At 41.4% G+C, this 16366-nt stretch overlaps 1 protein-coding gene across 1 annotated transcript in view; it reads left to right on the top strand.

Annotated features, from left to right (window-relative positions):
• Positions 1-10788: 10788 nt before the first annotated feature.
• The window catches only part of HLCS (holocarboxylase synthetase), a gene marked incomplete at its 5' end in the record, with an annotated part of 124178 nt that continues 118600 nt past the window's right edge, over positions 10789-16366 (top strand). Inside the window, 2 exons of the mRNA XM_082479920.1 lie at positions 10789-11019; positions 16115-16267. Coding sequence (XP_082336046.1) covers positions 10789-11019; positions 16115-16267 — 384 coding nt within the window. The remainder of the gene's footprint in view (positions 11020-16114; positions 16268-16366) is intronic.

Below are 16366 nucleotides of genomic sequence, written 5' to 3'. Positions count from 1 at the left end.
CTTATAAATCCCCCAAGCATAGGAAAAGCTTTACCTGGTGTTCAACTTTTATTCAAGAGCAAGTTTAAGCAATCTGAAGATACAGATCCGTAACAAGTCACATTCCATTAGCAGCTGTTCACATTCATTATTTGGGCTCTGTGGACTTGTTATTGTATTAATAAATGTAAATATAAATTAGATGAGGCAGAACATCTTTTAAGATTACTTTTTTCTTATTTTCATTATTTCACATATTGTTTCAGGTTCTGTTCAGCCTGGGCTTCTTTCCTTGTGGAGGGATAAAAATCTGTGGGGTCTGATGAATAACTAAACTGCATTACTAAAAAGGGATACTCCAGAGACAAACTGATACTTCTCCTCGGAAGGAATATGTCTTGTCTTAGAAGATGCCACTTTTCCTATATCAAGTGATAGGATTTAACTCACCTCACTGGATGTTGAAACCCCAGGGCTCCTTTTGATCTAAAATTTGTTAGTTGAGCATCTGGTTCTGGCTGTAGAGAGACATATTTATTATTTAGAATAGGCTAAAAATGAAGATTTCATTTTTTTTCTTCTATGGGTAACTGTAAAATCCTACAGTAATGTTGATTTTTTGCTGTGCTGCATGTTGTTTTACTCTAAGTGTACTTCAAAGAATATATGTGCCCACAGTCTGCCAATAGTTGCACATTTAACGAAGCATTTCAACTTGTACATTTTACGAGCCGTAAAGCCATGAAGCTGTACAGCTGGAATACCTATAGCAACTGGTGAGCTAGTAACACGACCAAATGGAAGTTCAGTGATGGGAAGAAGAAAGGATTTTCAATCAGATTAAAGGATTTGGAGGTTAGGGGTTTATAAAATACTTCTTCAACTACACTAACCAGTAGTTTGGAGTTGGAATGTTCAAGTCAGCAAGCTTAATTGTAATCAAAGATCACACAAACATGTTGAGACTCCAAACAGTAAAATCAAGAGACAACTGGCATCTCATATTTCTATGCAAACCATGATAAAAAAGTACGTATTTTTGATACAACAGAGAAGGTAGCAAAAATATATTTTAAGTATCAAAATTAAATTTAGCACGGAATAAATTCTGTAGCACAGAATAAATTCCTTCAAATTAAGGTCAATAAAACCTCCCAAAAATTTGCAAATGTTAATATTACTGAATCCTATTAGGATTATAAACCTCGACTGCAAAACTGAAAGCATCCCCCAAAATTACTGAGCCCTATCACTTCATCTTGTAAGCATGTATTCTGTTCCATATCTTAAAACAAGAAGACTTCTTTTTTCCTCCTATTGCTACAAACTTGATGGTGCATAAAATAGGAAAATTTAGCTTTGCTATACTAGAACTCCTAGTGACCAGAAGCTAGAAACCATGTTCTCTGCTACAAACAGACAAAGATGACTTTTGCCACTGTCAGAGCAATTCATCTGTCTTTCTGAGGAAGTAGGTTTCAGCATGGATATTTTGGTGGGCCCCAAAAAGCCTTTGGGCTACAGACTGAGCCAGGGGTCCTATAGAATTCTCCCTATACCTTTTATGTTGGCCTGTTTCTCTTGTACCCACCTGTTTGTCTTGTAGCCAAAATGATTTGTCTTCAGGCTGCTAGGGTTTTGTTGAGGTTTTTTTGAGTTTAATCAGGAGACTCATATACTTTGTTTCCACAGTACCTAGTGAAACGGACTCCTGATCTGGCTGAACATTGTAGATGAGATCATAATATCTGTGTTAAATACCATATGCTATTTTTCTCCTTTCATATTTACATTAAAATTAAAATAGTCTTTTTTATCTTTATTGACCTGTCTTCTTTTTGGAATACTTTGGTTTTAATGATTATATATGTAATTATATGTATTGATTAAACACACATTATGTGATCTTTCTTTTCAGACTACAATACAGCATTTCTGAAAACCAATTCTGATAAAAGCCAATTAACTGCAAAATCTGACTCAGTTGTCTGTATACAGCTGATAATGTTCTGTGTTAATTTGTATTATGTTGTATATATGGCAATAGTAACTTTCAATTACTTTTCATGGTTTTTCTTCGGTCATAAATAACAACATATTTGAATTTAGGTAGTAGGAAAAGTGTTACTTTTTATATAAGGAAGAGTATATTATGTATAGGTAACTATAGGATATATTGCAACACATGTTCTTGGCAATAGATGTAAAATTATTAGTTTAAATTTTTTACCAGTACTTTTCTTTTTTAGTGCTTTGCTCTGCATATTTCAGTTTCTCAGGTTAGATTCTTATATGTCTATTACTAAACATTTTTTTTAATTATACTGAGGATATTGAAACTTTTATTTGCTTCACTCTCCAGTGTTTGGAGTGTCCACCAATCTGTAAAGCATTGGCGTTTGTATGTGTACATTGAAGAAAATAAAAGTAGCCAGCATGCAACTAATTAGCAAAAACATTGTGCTCAACCCATCTTGGAAGGCCTGCTAGAAACCTCAGTAACTTTGCTGAAGAAGATACCTCTTGCTTTCCGCAGCTGTGGGATGTAGGTATGCATTAGTGAGCACCTCTTCCCACCTATGCACCACACAAAGTATCCAAGCATCTTTCCTCAGTCATTGTGACCCTGTTAAAAAGCATATGAAAGGGCTTCTAAAGCCCTCCTTCAGCCCTCATTAGGTCCCAAGCTACAGAGGCATCTAGGATGCTGAAGCAGTGTGGATGGGTCATAAGGTATGTATGAGAAGGATCTGAGAAGCTTCTGGCAGGAAGGAGAAATGTTAACAAGTTGAAACCAACTGTTTCGGTTATACTTGGCCTGAAACAATGCCAGGCTGTTAGCATCAATGTGGAAAACTTCATATATGGTTTGTTTTTCTCACACAAGTGGGCAGAAGCACAAGTGTGAATTAGAACTTTTGAGCTGGTTGAATATTTTTTTTTTTTTTTTACAAAAACATAACCTCAGTAATAAATCACAAGTTCCTGATTTCAGAAACCTTAGTTTCTTGAAATCACCACAGTAAGCATGTACTCTCATGGGAGTAAGACTCCTGTCCTCCTTAGGAAATTTACATGTGCCTCTGGCAAAGCCTAGAACACTGCTGGGAAGGACTTTCTTCCACAGGCTTTTCCAAGGTGCCTGCTGGGAGGAGTGTGGCACTCCCTCAGATCTGTACAGTTGCAACCCCCATCTTCAGTACACAAAAAATGCAAGGTAAAAAGTGTTGCACATATTAGACTATAGTAGCAATTGTGAGTCTTTAAAGGCTTGCACTAAGGAGAGTTGTTACCTTAACCTGCTGAGCCTTTGGTAAAAAGTTAAAGATGCCACTGTGGATCAGATGCTGCAAAAACTTATGCAGGTGCTTCAAACTAAATGTGGGAGTAGCACCGTTTCAATAAGTTTTTTAAAGTTTGAAGCATTGGGACCTATGTTGAATGTGCTTCAATCTCTCTATTTTTGTTCTTTGAGCCTAACAAGTCTTCCTACATGAGTAAGTAAAACTGATAATCGTGGTGCCTTTCAAAGGCACTTGGCAGTAAGAGCTGCATTAAAATCCAATTTTTGGTTGATTTCCTAGCTGGTTTAGCTATAGAAACTTCCCTCCCCAAAAAACAATCAATAAAATTGTGCACCTGGAAGTATGTTTTTTAGATTTCATCTTGAAGTAATTGTCACTCAAACTCCTCCTGTATACAAAATGTCAAACTGAGGATATTCTTATTTTTGTAATTAAGCAAATAAAAACTGCTGTTAAAATATGGGTTGTTTTGAGTAAGCAGTGCTTTCTGCAGCTCTTTAAGAACTGATAATGATTCTATATCTGATACCAAATTACAGATACTCTTAACTATTATCATGAAAAGAACACTAATTTGAATCGTATTTTCTAACACTGAAGAAATGCTTGAGAGAACAAATGAATAGATGACCAAGCCTCACTTCCTGTGTTCAAATAGTTTCAATTTCTGCAGCTGTTTTCTATAAGGATTATTTTCTCCAGAATTTAGTCTCACCATTTGTTGATTCTCTGACATCTCATCATCTCTTGCTCTGAGCATCCAGGGCCTCCATAAAGCAGGGCTGCTGAAAGATTGAGATAGAATAGCGCTCCCGCAGTTAATTCTTTGGGGTAATTTCCATACAGTACAGCTCCTTTTATTAGATTCTGCTGGTATCTTTTGAAATAACATGATTTTTTTCTTTTTAACATATTTTGATTTGGTAAATCTGATTTCTATGGCAATATTAGTCTGTCTTCTGTCTACAATCTGATTAAACAAACTAGAAAATAGCTTGCATATTTTGAACTGTGTCATTTCCCTTTAACATTTCACAACTCAGAGTGACTGCATTGAACTCCAAATGATGATGTAATTAATACTAAAATCTTTTTATTTATGCAGCACTGCTACAAAATAAAAAGTAAGCCTCCCTCCCTGACAGCATGTCTAAATATAGACTCCATGTTGTCATTGAGTAAGCAACTCCAGCATTAAACTGACATGGGCGTTCTGATCTAATTAGCTTAAGAGACCACATGCAGTGGTGGATGCTACATCTGCCTTTTGTTTGGGGAGGGGGGATGACTATAGTTATGGATACTCTTTCTAACAGTACTTTCCATCTCTGCTGCTGTGTAACAGAACCATACAGTTTGGGAAATGGAAGAGCGCTTTCAGATATGAAAGGTAAATAAACTTAAAAAACCCCAATAAATCAGTTATCACAACCATAAGTTTCATTTACTTCCATTTATAAGTACTGAAATATTTGACTGAAAAGGATAAAATATCTGCAAAACAAATAAAATACCTGTTCCAAGTGAAAAGTTTTCAGAAACATATTTTGCCCTTTACTTCTGAAGTTAGAAATTGTTTTCTGTTGTCTATCCAACCCCAAAATCGTTACATTCAAATGATACTTACAATTGGGAGTTTTGAAAGGAAGGCTGCTGAAAAAAAAAGTCTCCCTGTGCCTGCCTTACCTCTCTGGGGGCTCCCTTGGCTGGGGCGGGTGTCGCTGCAGCTGCCGGGCACCCCAGGAGCGATGGCAGATGGGGCCCGCTGCAGCCTGGAGCGGGAGACCCGCAGCTGCACCTTCCATGGCATTTGATGGTCTAAAGCTTGTGGCAGGCTGGGCGCTTGCCTGAGCCTTTCAGCCCCTCCTTTATCTTAACTCCCAAAGAATACTTACCTAAAACAAACACAGCCTCAGGTAAAAGGAGAGAAACGTCCTTAATGAGGTTTCTTTTGACTCCCCCAAACAGTTCACAGATAGGGCTCTCACATTGGTAGGCTGTCCTGGGGAGAGCACTGCTAGGGAAACAGAGGCTTTTGTTAAGTTTGGCTAGCAAATCACATGGAAAATAATTTGCACCCTTTATCTTTCTGTCACTGTTTTACAAATTCCATATTTGCTCTATATGAAATATATGATGTAAATACTCTTTTTGCATGGTTTGGGAAAACTCATTAACATCCTGTCCTAAGAAAGTGTGACAGAGACCCAAAGAGAATTTTAAATGTAAACTGATTTTTTAAATGACTGAAATCTTTTCCATGTACTAACTTTAAAAGAGAAAAAGATACCAAAAATCAGTGAAGGTGAGAGGGTTTAAAGACAGGCTTAGTGACTTACTCAAGGCTATGGGGATGTTCCTTTAATTTGATTCCTATTTGATGGATGGAGAAGAAAGTTCATGCCATGAAAGATTACTTTGTCTATCAAAGAATAAGGGTTATGAATGCCATCGTTTTGAGGAATCTTTTATTACAAAATATGCAGTGCATGCTTTAAGCCTACAAAAACTGAATAGAAACAGACTTCCATGCTTTCTTCCCACTGTTTTCATTCATAGCATGCATTACTCATAGCCTGTTACATTGTACAAGAAAAAATTATCACCTAGTAAGTGACATTATCTGATTTTCATTGTTGTGGTTCTTTGCTACAGTTCACTTTGTTTCCTTTATTTCCCAACTACTGCAGAGATGTAAGAGGATTATAAGAACCTAAAGCTGAATTCTCTTTCCATCAGTGCTGTTTACGCACACACATCAAAGGGAACAGATTCAGCTCCTAAATATAATTGCTTTCTACTGTGAACTTTCTTCCCAGAGAGAGAAAAATAATTAATTTTGTTTACTGAACATGGAATGTCCATTGGTTATCTAGTACAAATTAGGTCCCTTCTAGCAGACTTAGCTGAGGAAACCATCAAAACAGTCAGTTTGAGAGGACACTACAAATTCTCAGTGGGAGTGAGATCCCTCTGAGGTAAGCCTTGTGTCTCTTTTTCAAGTTATGATCCAGCTGGAGATACCACATGTCTGGTCAGCAAGAAGGAGCTGGACTCACAGACAAAGACCACTGCATATATTCCCTTGAAAGACATAATTTTCCCCTGAAATTATTCTGTATTGGAAGACATTGTATATATATACACACCTTGGCACATGTGGTTTTTTGTGCATTCTACTGATTTTGCTTAAATTTAAATGTCTTTTTTCCAACATGGAGGAGCTTAGGTCAGATTTGAAAGTCAGACCGATTTTCCTACATTGATGTAGGTTGTATAGTTGTGTTAGCTACTTGGGGCTTCTAAGACTGCAAAAGTAATAGTGTAACTCAGGTTCTGATGTTTTTGAAGTGGTATTCAGTAACGGCTTGCAGGATTCAATTTGTCGAGGTCAAATTCTTAGATTAATTTTTCCTGTTCTTTAAAACATCCCTTCTTGCTGTGACAAGTGGACATGGTTTAAAATCAAAGGCCAAAGCCATTAAATGCTGTTCTAGGAAGCACTGACAATATGCAATAGAGGACTCAGAGTCTAAATTTTAAATGTTTAAATGCTGTGTAATATTTGTAAATTTGTAACTAAGTAAATAATACTATATATATCAAAGAAGAAAATATATGCGTAATCTAAGAACTTTAAACATTTATGTATCAAAATTAAGGCAATTATTTGAACGAAGAATATAGTCAATAATATTCAAATAACAGATTATATATTAAATAGCAGCATGGGTCCTGAGAAAAAATGGCAAACTTCTTAAGTAACCTAAATTGTAATTAAATATCTTGCTGAATTACAGTCTTAAATACACATATATAATTTCATCAGCTTAGTTTTATTGAGACCTAATTTAATTTGATACTTGAAAGGGAAGTGTGCGTTACACAACTGATGTCTATGGTCCTGATCTTGCAATCAGATCCATATGCAAGGATAATTGATTTATACCTCTGGATAGAATCTGCCAACATGGTTATTAGTGAGGACCAAAGCCTAAACTACTAAAGTATAGCTCTCCAAAAGACAAAAAATTACAATCAAATAAATCTGTTGATAAAGCCCTGCAAGATCAATTTTATTACAAATTTATTGAAGATATAATTTTGATGATGAAGCTGTAATGTAATCTAATTCCATGTAACATTGTCGAAAAAAAAGTAAGTTAATATTACATTATTGTACTAATTAATTGAAGCACAACTTTAACTGGCATTTTCATGGAAATCGTTAGCTAAATTCAGGTTGCAGATCTGTGGAAAAAGGTTTATTATTTTGTATTAATTGGAAGAGGTTTTTTTCATTGTGGGAAACCTGTTTTACTCAGTTTTCTCATAAAAGCATTTGTGCATTTGCAAGAATAAAGAGTGTTTAATATAAATTGGTATAGTCAAGGAAACAGGATAGCTCTGCAGCATTTATAGTTTTCAATAATATCTGGTGTTAAACAACATGACATAGGTGTTTGTAGCCACTAATAGCATGCAAAGCTCCTCAAAGAGAAATTGTTGAAGAGTTTTTAGGGAACAGAGCCGGAGGAAACAGAGCTGTTCACAAAGCACAGCAAGGCCAGTCTCATAATACTCCTTTAAAGTCAAAAAAAGGAGACACTTATCTCTGCTGAGGTAGAGTTGGCTCCCTGTTCTGAGTCGCCTCCTTTGGGAGCCTTCTGTTTGAAGAGCTAAGGGAGATTTACCCCCCACTAGACCGAAGCTGGCCTTTCTCTCCTATTGTGGGGAGGGGGCTGGGGAGGTGGAATTCTCTGAGCTTGCAGGCAGAAAGTCAAAATTTAGCCTATTCACTTTCTTCGGGGTTTTTCAAATTCTTCTTAAACAATTTCATGTCTGTATGTGCATGTTCTGCATCTTGCAACATCTTTCTGCGATCTTTTCTCTATGACAAAACCCCAAGTGTTCTGGGAAGTCTGAGGACTAACATTACTCACTGTTTCTTTCCAAGGCTTCCTTCCACCCTCCTATAAAGAGGAACTGATTGACATAGTTATTTTAGAATACCTATTTTAGTAAATTTCCTGATGCATACAAGGCCTTGGCTTCACAGTAATGAAAAATGTTACCCAATCTAAAATTCTTAACCTTTTAATCAGAGCTTGTCATGATTAAGTCTAAGCTACACTATAATAGAAACTAGAAAACCTACAGCAACTTTATGGCTTCAAATTATGAGAATGTGCCAACATATGTATTAACTTATGTTAAAATGATGACTGTTTTTGCCTGCATACTGTTCTGCTTTAGATTCCTTTGCATCATGAAGTTTTGATTTAGTTTTCTTATTTACTCATAAACTTTTCCAGGCTAAGGTAACCTTAAGAAAAAAAAGGATCAAAATATAGTTGACTTCATTTGATGCCGCTACAGGATTAAGCAAAGCATGTTCCTCATCGTGCAAAGGTTATATAAACAGCTGTGTTTTGCAGTGTGTTCTGAAGGTCAGCAATGCATGTGCTGTTGAACTATTACAGAGAAAGTGAATTCCAAACTTGAGAGCTTTCTTTTGAGATTGTATACTCTGCTTGTTTTCTTTCTTTTGATGTGCCTGGGTAAGTATTTTGACTTCCTGCATAAGATAAAGTTACACAAAGAAACAGTGTATAGTGCCAAGTTAGGACCACTGGAGACTTTGTTCTTCTCTCTGTAGAATATGTACAGGATATAGCAGCAGCGCAAAGATGGTATTTCTTAAGCTTGAGGTGGAGAAGGAGAATTATTTAAACTATTTCACCCTCCAACTGAAACTGTCACCTGTTTCTGCCATGCATTGTGGAAACCAAAATTATGTCAGCAGTTCCTACCATTTTGGATAAGCTTCTGCTCTGGGTGCAGTTTTGAAGAAGTAAACATACCTGTCATAGTACTGATGGTGTTTTTTTTTTGTATTGATGCCCACTCCAAAATGTGCAGGGCCAGTTTCCTTTTTTATCTACAATGCCAGCGTGTCATTGCTGGAGAGCCATTTAGGAAATTGATCTTTTAGAATACCTATTTTAGTAAATTTCAAAGCGCATACAAGGCCTTGAATTCAAAATAATCAAAAAGAATGTTGCTTCACACCGTGTTCAGGAAATGATTGTCACGTTATCAGTCAGCTACAACTGTGTAGCATTAGTGTCTGCTTCCTTGTTCTAGTGTTTTTGCATTTTTCTTCTTGCCTTTTATTTTTTTCCTTCTCTTTTCACTCTAAATATCTATTTCACCCACTAGGATCTGCTAGGATCAGACTGATATGTGTGTTCTTTTCACAGAGCTGAATGTTGTGATTACTTTCCATATAAAATATAAAAATTATTAAATAACTTTTGTGCGTAGACATACCACAGGAATAAAGGATACCTTGTATGAGTTCTCTGTTGCAACTTCTGTAGTGGCAAGCTGTGTTTGCAGCAGTCATGGCACATGCAAATCCTACAGTTTTATTCCCGGACAGGCTGTTCTTCCCTCTGGCTTTAATGACCAGCCCCACCGAGCCCTGACCTCATCTTTCTTGTTTGCTGAATCCAACGAATGGGCTGAAATCAAATGCATCCGTTTGTGACCGCTTTGCCCTCTGGTGGCCACGCTGGAACAGGTGTGGGACCTGAAGACTGGTGTCTTCATCTGGTTTTGTGATGGGAGGGGATACTACTCTAGGGTACCATGGACCTTGAAATAAGGTCCGGTGGCAGAGCGGGGCCATTTCTAAGGAAGATGAGATCCTTCCCTGTTGCTGCATGGAAAGAAGCAATGAGTACTTTGGCTCTCGCTGTTTTTCCTACCGGATATATACTTTCCTGTGACCCACGGCAGCGAGATCAAATGTAGCTGACGAGATAGCAAACTGATCTTTATAGCAGAAACATGAGTTCAGGTCCCTGCATTGCATCCCCACCGCAGACGGCACCACGCGTGACATCCAGCTGAGGGGCACTTCCCGCAACCCCTCACCACGACACTGAACTGCTGCATTCATCCAAATCCGTTGCCCGTCAGCACCGCGCTGGCTTTGGAGAGCAGAAGCTGTAGGAACGCCCTGAGGGGCGGGAGGACATAGGCCGTTTCCCCTCACCGCCCCTCATGTGGGAGCCTGGGGACAACTACCGCGCCGGAAAGAGGGAACCCCCGGGCTGGTCTCTCTTTTATGACTTTTTTTTTCTCTCTCCACGTTGTTTCAGCGCCAGGGGCTCCTTCGCGTCAGCGCTCACCGACGGTCTCGCTGCGTGAGCCACCAACCTCCCGCTCCCGTCCAGGCGAGCAAGACACAACCCCCCTCACCGCCTCCCCCCGCCGGCCTTTAAAAGGAGCGGGGGGGGGGGGGAGGGAGCTGAGCGCGCAAGACCGCCAGCCAATCAGAGCGGCCGGCCGGCTCGCCCAACCGGCGCACCCCTTTCTCTTTGGCGCAGGCGGGGCGGGGAGCGGGGGCTCTCCTCGCGGCCGCTCTGCCGCTGCTAACGGCCGGGCCCGCGGCGGGGCGGGGCGGGGCGTGCCGGGGGCGGGGGCCGCGCGCGCCATGCTGATCACGCTGTGCTACCTCTACCTATGGGCGCGCTGGGGGCCTCGCTCGGCCGCGCTCATCCGCCGCACCGTGCGCCGCCTCCACCGCTCCCGCTGCTCCTTCACTTTCTGCCGCTGCGCCGCCACGCCGGCGCCCCCGGCTCGGCAGGCGTCGCCGCCGCCTACCTCCGAGGAGCAGGTCTGCCTCAGGATAGGGAACAAAGTCTTTTTCACGGACGAAACACAGGTACCGCCCCGAGCCGTGGGGCTGAGGCCTGGGAGGTGCTTCCCCGGGGCCGGGCGGGCGGGAGAGCAGCCGTACCGGGAGCGGCCTCCCGTGTTACCGTGGTAACGGCGAGCCGCCTTTCCCGCTGGCGCTGCGCAGTCTCCCTCCCCCTCTCCTCCCCCCCGCCCCGGGTGCTCGATGGCGCCTCCCGCGGCGGGAGGGGAGAGGCGGTGAGCGGCGGCGGCGGTGGCAGCGGCCGTTGGCGGGCTGAGGTGGCAGAAGCCGGAGGGAAAGGGGAGCTGGCGGTTGCGGAGCTCGGGGCTGCGCCTTCTCTTTCGGCGTGTGGCAGCGAGGCTTGCCAGCGGCGGGCTGGGACTTGTGACTGAAAAAATAACTGGTGTCGCTTCCCAGGCCTGTCACAGCACTGCTTGGCGTGGGTAAGGCTTAGGTAAGACCCAAGTAGAAAAATCTTAGGGCGGTTGTAGTTGCCTCTTTTCATTACTAGAGTTTGTTGGCTGAGGGAGCAGGCTGAGGAGTGGGCTTTTACTATATGCGTGTGAAGCGCAGCTTTGTAAGTACAGCGGTGGCAGCAGGAGCACTTGGCTGGGAGAACTTGATAGTATTTCCATATTAGTAATGTACTTCTAGCCCATACAAAGCTTCGGTCTAACAACGTTTGCCGTGTTTGTGTATTTAAGATTTGTGTCAGGGATTGAATGGGTTAGCTGAATCTGCAACGGAGTCTGAATTGAGCTCCCTAACCTCAATTAGAACTGCATGCTTCTCCCCATACAAAACGTTGTTTGAAGTGAGAAGAATGACACGACAAACACGACCCGTGAAAATCACTTTGTTTTTTGCAAATGGACAGTGAGAGAGGGTGGTGGGGGGAGGCTTTGGTAGCCCACGACAGTGGAAAAATACTGTGCCTGAACAAATTTCACTTGGCTGTCTCCTGAGGTAAAACTGAAAGTAAGCTTGCTTCTGACTTAAAGGTTTAGAAATGGAATTCCTCTGGCATCATCCACCCCCCCCACCCCCTCCCCCGGCCAGTAATCTGAATTATTTAATGTTGGATTTGTCTAAACTTGCCACTAAATACTAGAATTCGTGTGGATAAGAATCTTCTTGATTGCTCCTTTTTCCTGATGTTTATATGTGTGTTTGTGGAAATTACTTCAGTTACATGTTTTCCTTAAATGGGTGTTACTAAAATGTGTTTATGAAACGTCTCGTTGGGTAGGTGCTACTCTTCAGGAAGCAGAGAAGCTTTTCATAAATTCAGTGGGTAAAGATGTTTTCAGTGCAGTGAAAATAAGATCAAAAATGCTAATGGAGCTTGTTCAAAAACAGTCTTTTTGCTATCTAATGAGCAGATTATTTTATACTGAAAAGCTATCGTGACAATCTCAGAATGTCTCACAGGAAAATTAAGTACTTTATTCACGTTTTGATAAAGATCTTAAAACCAAACCAAATAATTGTCCATGTGTTTAGAGGAGTTCAGCCTCAAATCACCTGGATTATTGTTTTGCAAATAATATTTCAACTAATTTATGCTGTTCTTTTCTCCATTTCTGCCCATCTCTGAAATAGCTTTCCCTTGGTCCTTGCACAGTAAGCACATTTTTTTTCTGTCTGCAATGTTATGCATGCAGACTGACTTTATAAGTTTGTCAGTTTATTTGTGTTTATTGGGAGTTGGGAAGCCCTCTGGGGAACTGCAGTTTGGCTTGAAGTTTGGCATAAAGTCAGCTCTGTTATTCAAAATATATTTGTCTCTTAAAAATATGTATTGAAAGTGACTAGTTGCATTTGACTCTCAGAATCCCTGTGGAAGATGCCTGCCATGCTCCACCTCAGTAGTGTGGCATGTAAGGGCTCTGACCTGGCTGCATTAAAGACAGAGGCTGCGTCACTGTGCAGCTCTTTACAACATGTGAACAGTGTGAAAAGGAAAAGGTTAACTAGCATGCTTTTTTGGCTTCTAGGAAGCTAGCTGGGATACTTTGCTTTTTGAGTGGGTATAATTGCCTCTAGACTACAATCAGTAACTTCCTTAAGATAAGATAGTAGCAAGCCATAAACGGTAACCTGTAAAGTTTTTTATTTGATCTTTAATCAGATTGCATGCTTAAGATATTATAAAGCTTCATGAGTTCCATTCATGTTCCTGAGGAAGGTAGCGGTGTTTACTCTTGCAGCTTCTTGCTCAGTAAAGCTGGTTGGATTGGCAAGCTATCCTCATAGACTTAATATTGTGCAGTTTCATTTTAGATGTGGAGTGATGCACACTAAATGTGTACTATAGGGAAATTCTCTTATGTTTCTGCATAAACTTACCGAAGGTGTGCAAAGCACGTGTTTCTAGTATAGTGGTAGCAAAATACCTGTTTCTAATGTTTGCCACTTTTAAAATATGGCAGAATAATTAGTTTCAATGCAATATTTCCATAGAAGTTGCTATACTATCGTATCAAACCAGATTATGTATTGACAAACTTTGAGGTTCTTAAAACTGTTCTTTGGTCTACTGATTACAGCTATTGAACTTTATTTGCTCATTTGTGAGGACAAGAGGGGGAACCACTTTTACAATTTGATGAAGAAAATGTTTGTCCAATGGTCTGCTAAGTGGATAGACTACTTTAAGGACAAACTTATTTTGAATGAGTTATTTCTTTAAACTTAGAGTTGTGTAATGAATGAGTAATTTCGGTGCAAATGCATGAGGACTTAATATATTTTTTTTAAAAAGTACCCTCTCAAATAATTTTTTAAGATTTTTCAAATCACTTGTAAAGAATTTGTCCTGAGATCATACTTTTCCACAAAATATAACTCTCTTTATATAACTGGCTTTACAAAGGAAGTCCTGAAACTTTGTAAATTAGGTCTAAAAATCAGACCTGTGTAGTATATAGTTCATGGGTCACTTGTCGCTCACAGGTTGGTTGGTCTTTTGGCAGATGGGTGTAGAGATTTAGTAGTGGGCTTGAATGTTTCCTAGAGGATTGTTACCCAACTAGAATGAATGCCACCTGGACTACTATCCAGTTAGAGGGGCTGTGGAGACTGGCCAGGCACGCTGTGTTGTGACTGCATTCTCAGTCCCTGCCAAGTGGCAGACAGTACCCTTCAGCCACCAGAACTGAGGCAGCAGGACCACAGGTTTGCATAGTCAGGGGAGAAGAGGGAAGAAAGGAAGAGGCAGGGTGAACTGCAGTGGGAATGGGAGAGGAGCATCCAGTTGAATGAGGGATGTTGCCAGTGGCCCGCAACAGTTACAGACCTTAACGTTTCAGACCTTTACCCCCTTTTTTCCTCATGGTGAGTGTGAAATGGTAGGACCAGTCCTCGGGAGACCCAGAGTTTGCGGGTAACGAAGAAAGTTTGGAGGAAGCAAGACTTTCCCTTGGTTGATGAGGAACAAGTTAGAGATCAGTTAGATAAACTGGATATCCACAAGATCCTGGGGCCCGATGGGTGCAACCTCGAGTGCTGAGGGAGCTGGGGGAAGTCACTGCTGGGCTGCTCTCCATCATTTTTGAAAGGTCCTGGAGAACAGGTGAGGTGCCTGAGGACTGGAGGAAAGCCAATGTCACTCCAGTCTTCAAAAAGGGCAAGAAGGATGACCCGGGAAACTACAGGCCTGTCAGCCTCACCTCCATCCCTGGAAAGATAATGGGACAGCTTGTTCTGGGTGTCATCTCCAAGCACCTGGAAGAAAAGAAGGTTATCAGAAGTCGTCAACACAGATTCACCAAGGGGAAGTCATGTCTAACTAATCCGATAGCCTTCTATGATGGGGTGACTGGATGGGTAGATGAGGGGAGGGCAGTGGATGTTGTCTACCTTGACTTCGGCAAGGCTTTCAACACTGTCTCCCACATCATCCACATAGGCAAGCTTAGGAAGTGTGGATTAGATGAATGGACAGTGGGGTGGATTGAGAACTGGCTGACAGATAGAGCTCAGAGGGTTGTGGTTAGTGGTGCGGATTCTAGTTGGAGGTCAGTAACGAGTGGTGTCCCTCAGGGGTCAGTACTGGGTCCAGTCCTGTTCAATATATTTATCAATGACACGGATGAAGGGATAGAGCGTACCATCAGCAAGTTTGCTGATAACACGAAACTGGGAAGAGTGGCTGACATGCCAGAAGGCTGTGCTGCCTCACAGTGTGACCTGGACAGGCTGGAGAGTTGGGCAGAGAGAAACCTTATGAAATTCAACAAGGGCAAGTGTAGGGTACTGCACCAGGGGAGGAATAACCCTATGCATCAGTACAGGTTGGGGGCTGACCTCCTGGAGAGCAGCTCTGTGGAAAGGGACCTGGGAGTCCTGGTGGACAACAGGATGACCATGAGCCAGCAATGTGCCCTGGTGGCCAAGAAGGCCAATGGCATCCTGGGGTGCATCAAGAAGAGTGTGGCCAGCAGGTCAAGGGAGGTCATCCTCCTCCTCTACTCTGCCCTGGTGAGGCCGCATCTGGAGTACTGTGTCCAGTTCTGGGCTCCCCAGTTCAAGAAAGACCGAGATCTGCTGGAGAGTGTCCAGCAAAGGGCTACAAACATGATGAGGGGATTAGAACATCTCTCCTATGAGGAAAGGCTGAGGGACTTGGGTCTTTTTAGTCTAGAGAAAAGAAGATTGACGGGGGATCTTATCAGTACTTATAAATGCTTCAAGGGAGAGTGCCAGGTAGGTGAGAACAGTCTTTTTTCAGTGGTGCCCAGTGATAGGACAAGAGGTAACGGGCACAAACTTGAACATAGGAAGTTCCATCTTAACATGAGGAGGAACTTCTTTCCTTTGAGGGTGGCAGAGCACTGGAACAGGCTGCCCAGAGAGGTTGTGGAGTCTCCCACTCTGGAGAAATTCAAAACCCGCCTGGACGCTGTCCTGTGTGACTTGCTGTAGGTGACCCTGCTCTGGTGTGGGGGTTGGACTAGATGATCTCCAGATGTCCCTTCCAACCCTGACCATTCTGTGATTCTGTGACCCTTCACGCAAGGCAGAAGGGTCAGATTTGAATTTTGGCTGAGCATAATTTAAGAATGAATTATTAAATCAGTCCTTGCTGTACAGACTTATTTTTCTTTCCTGTCTCTTTCAGTTCCTTGATGACTTAAACAGATGGAGTCTACTTCTCATTTCTCCTTTTATTTATCCTGACAAGTTACTTAAAGCAGAACATATAGCTTTTGTGACAGAAAGCATTTCAGCTCAAACAGATAACTTGCAGAAAGTACCTGGCTCTTCAAAAGAGGTAAGTGATTCTCTTTGTTTCTTGCATAGAGAGTAGTATAGATGGGTCATTTGGTGGGTATAAACCTAAAACCCTTGAAGGAAAGAAAATCAATGTCAG

The sequence above is a fragment of the Vanellus vanellus genome (genome assembly GCF_965231255.1).
Source record: "Vanellus vanellus genome assembly, chromosome: 1".
NCBI classification, from domain to species: domain Eukaryota; kingdom Metazoa; phylum Chordata; class Aves; order Charadriiformes; family Charadriidae; genus Vanellus; species Vanellus vanellus.
Note: the sequence above shows the minus strand (reverse complement) of the source record. Positions and strands in the feature narration are given on the sequence as shown.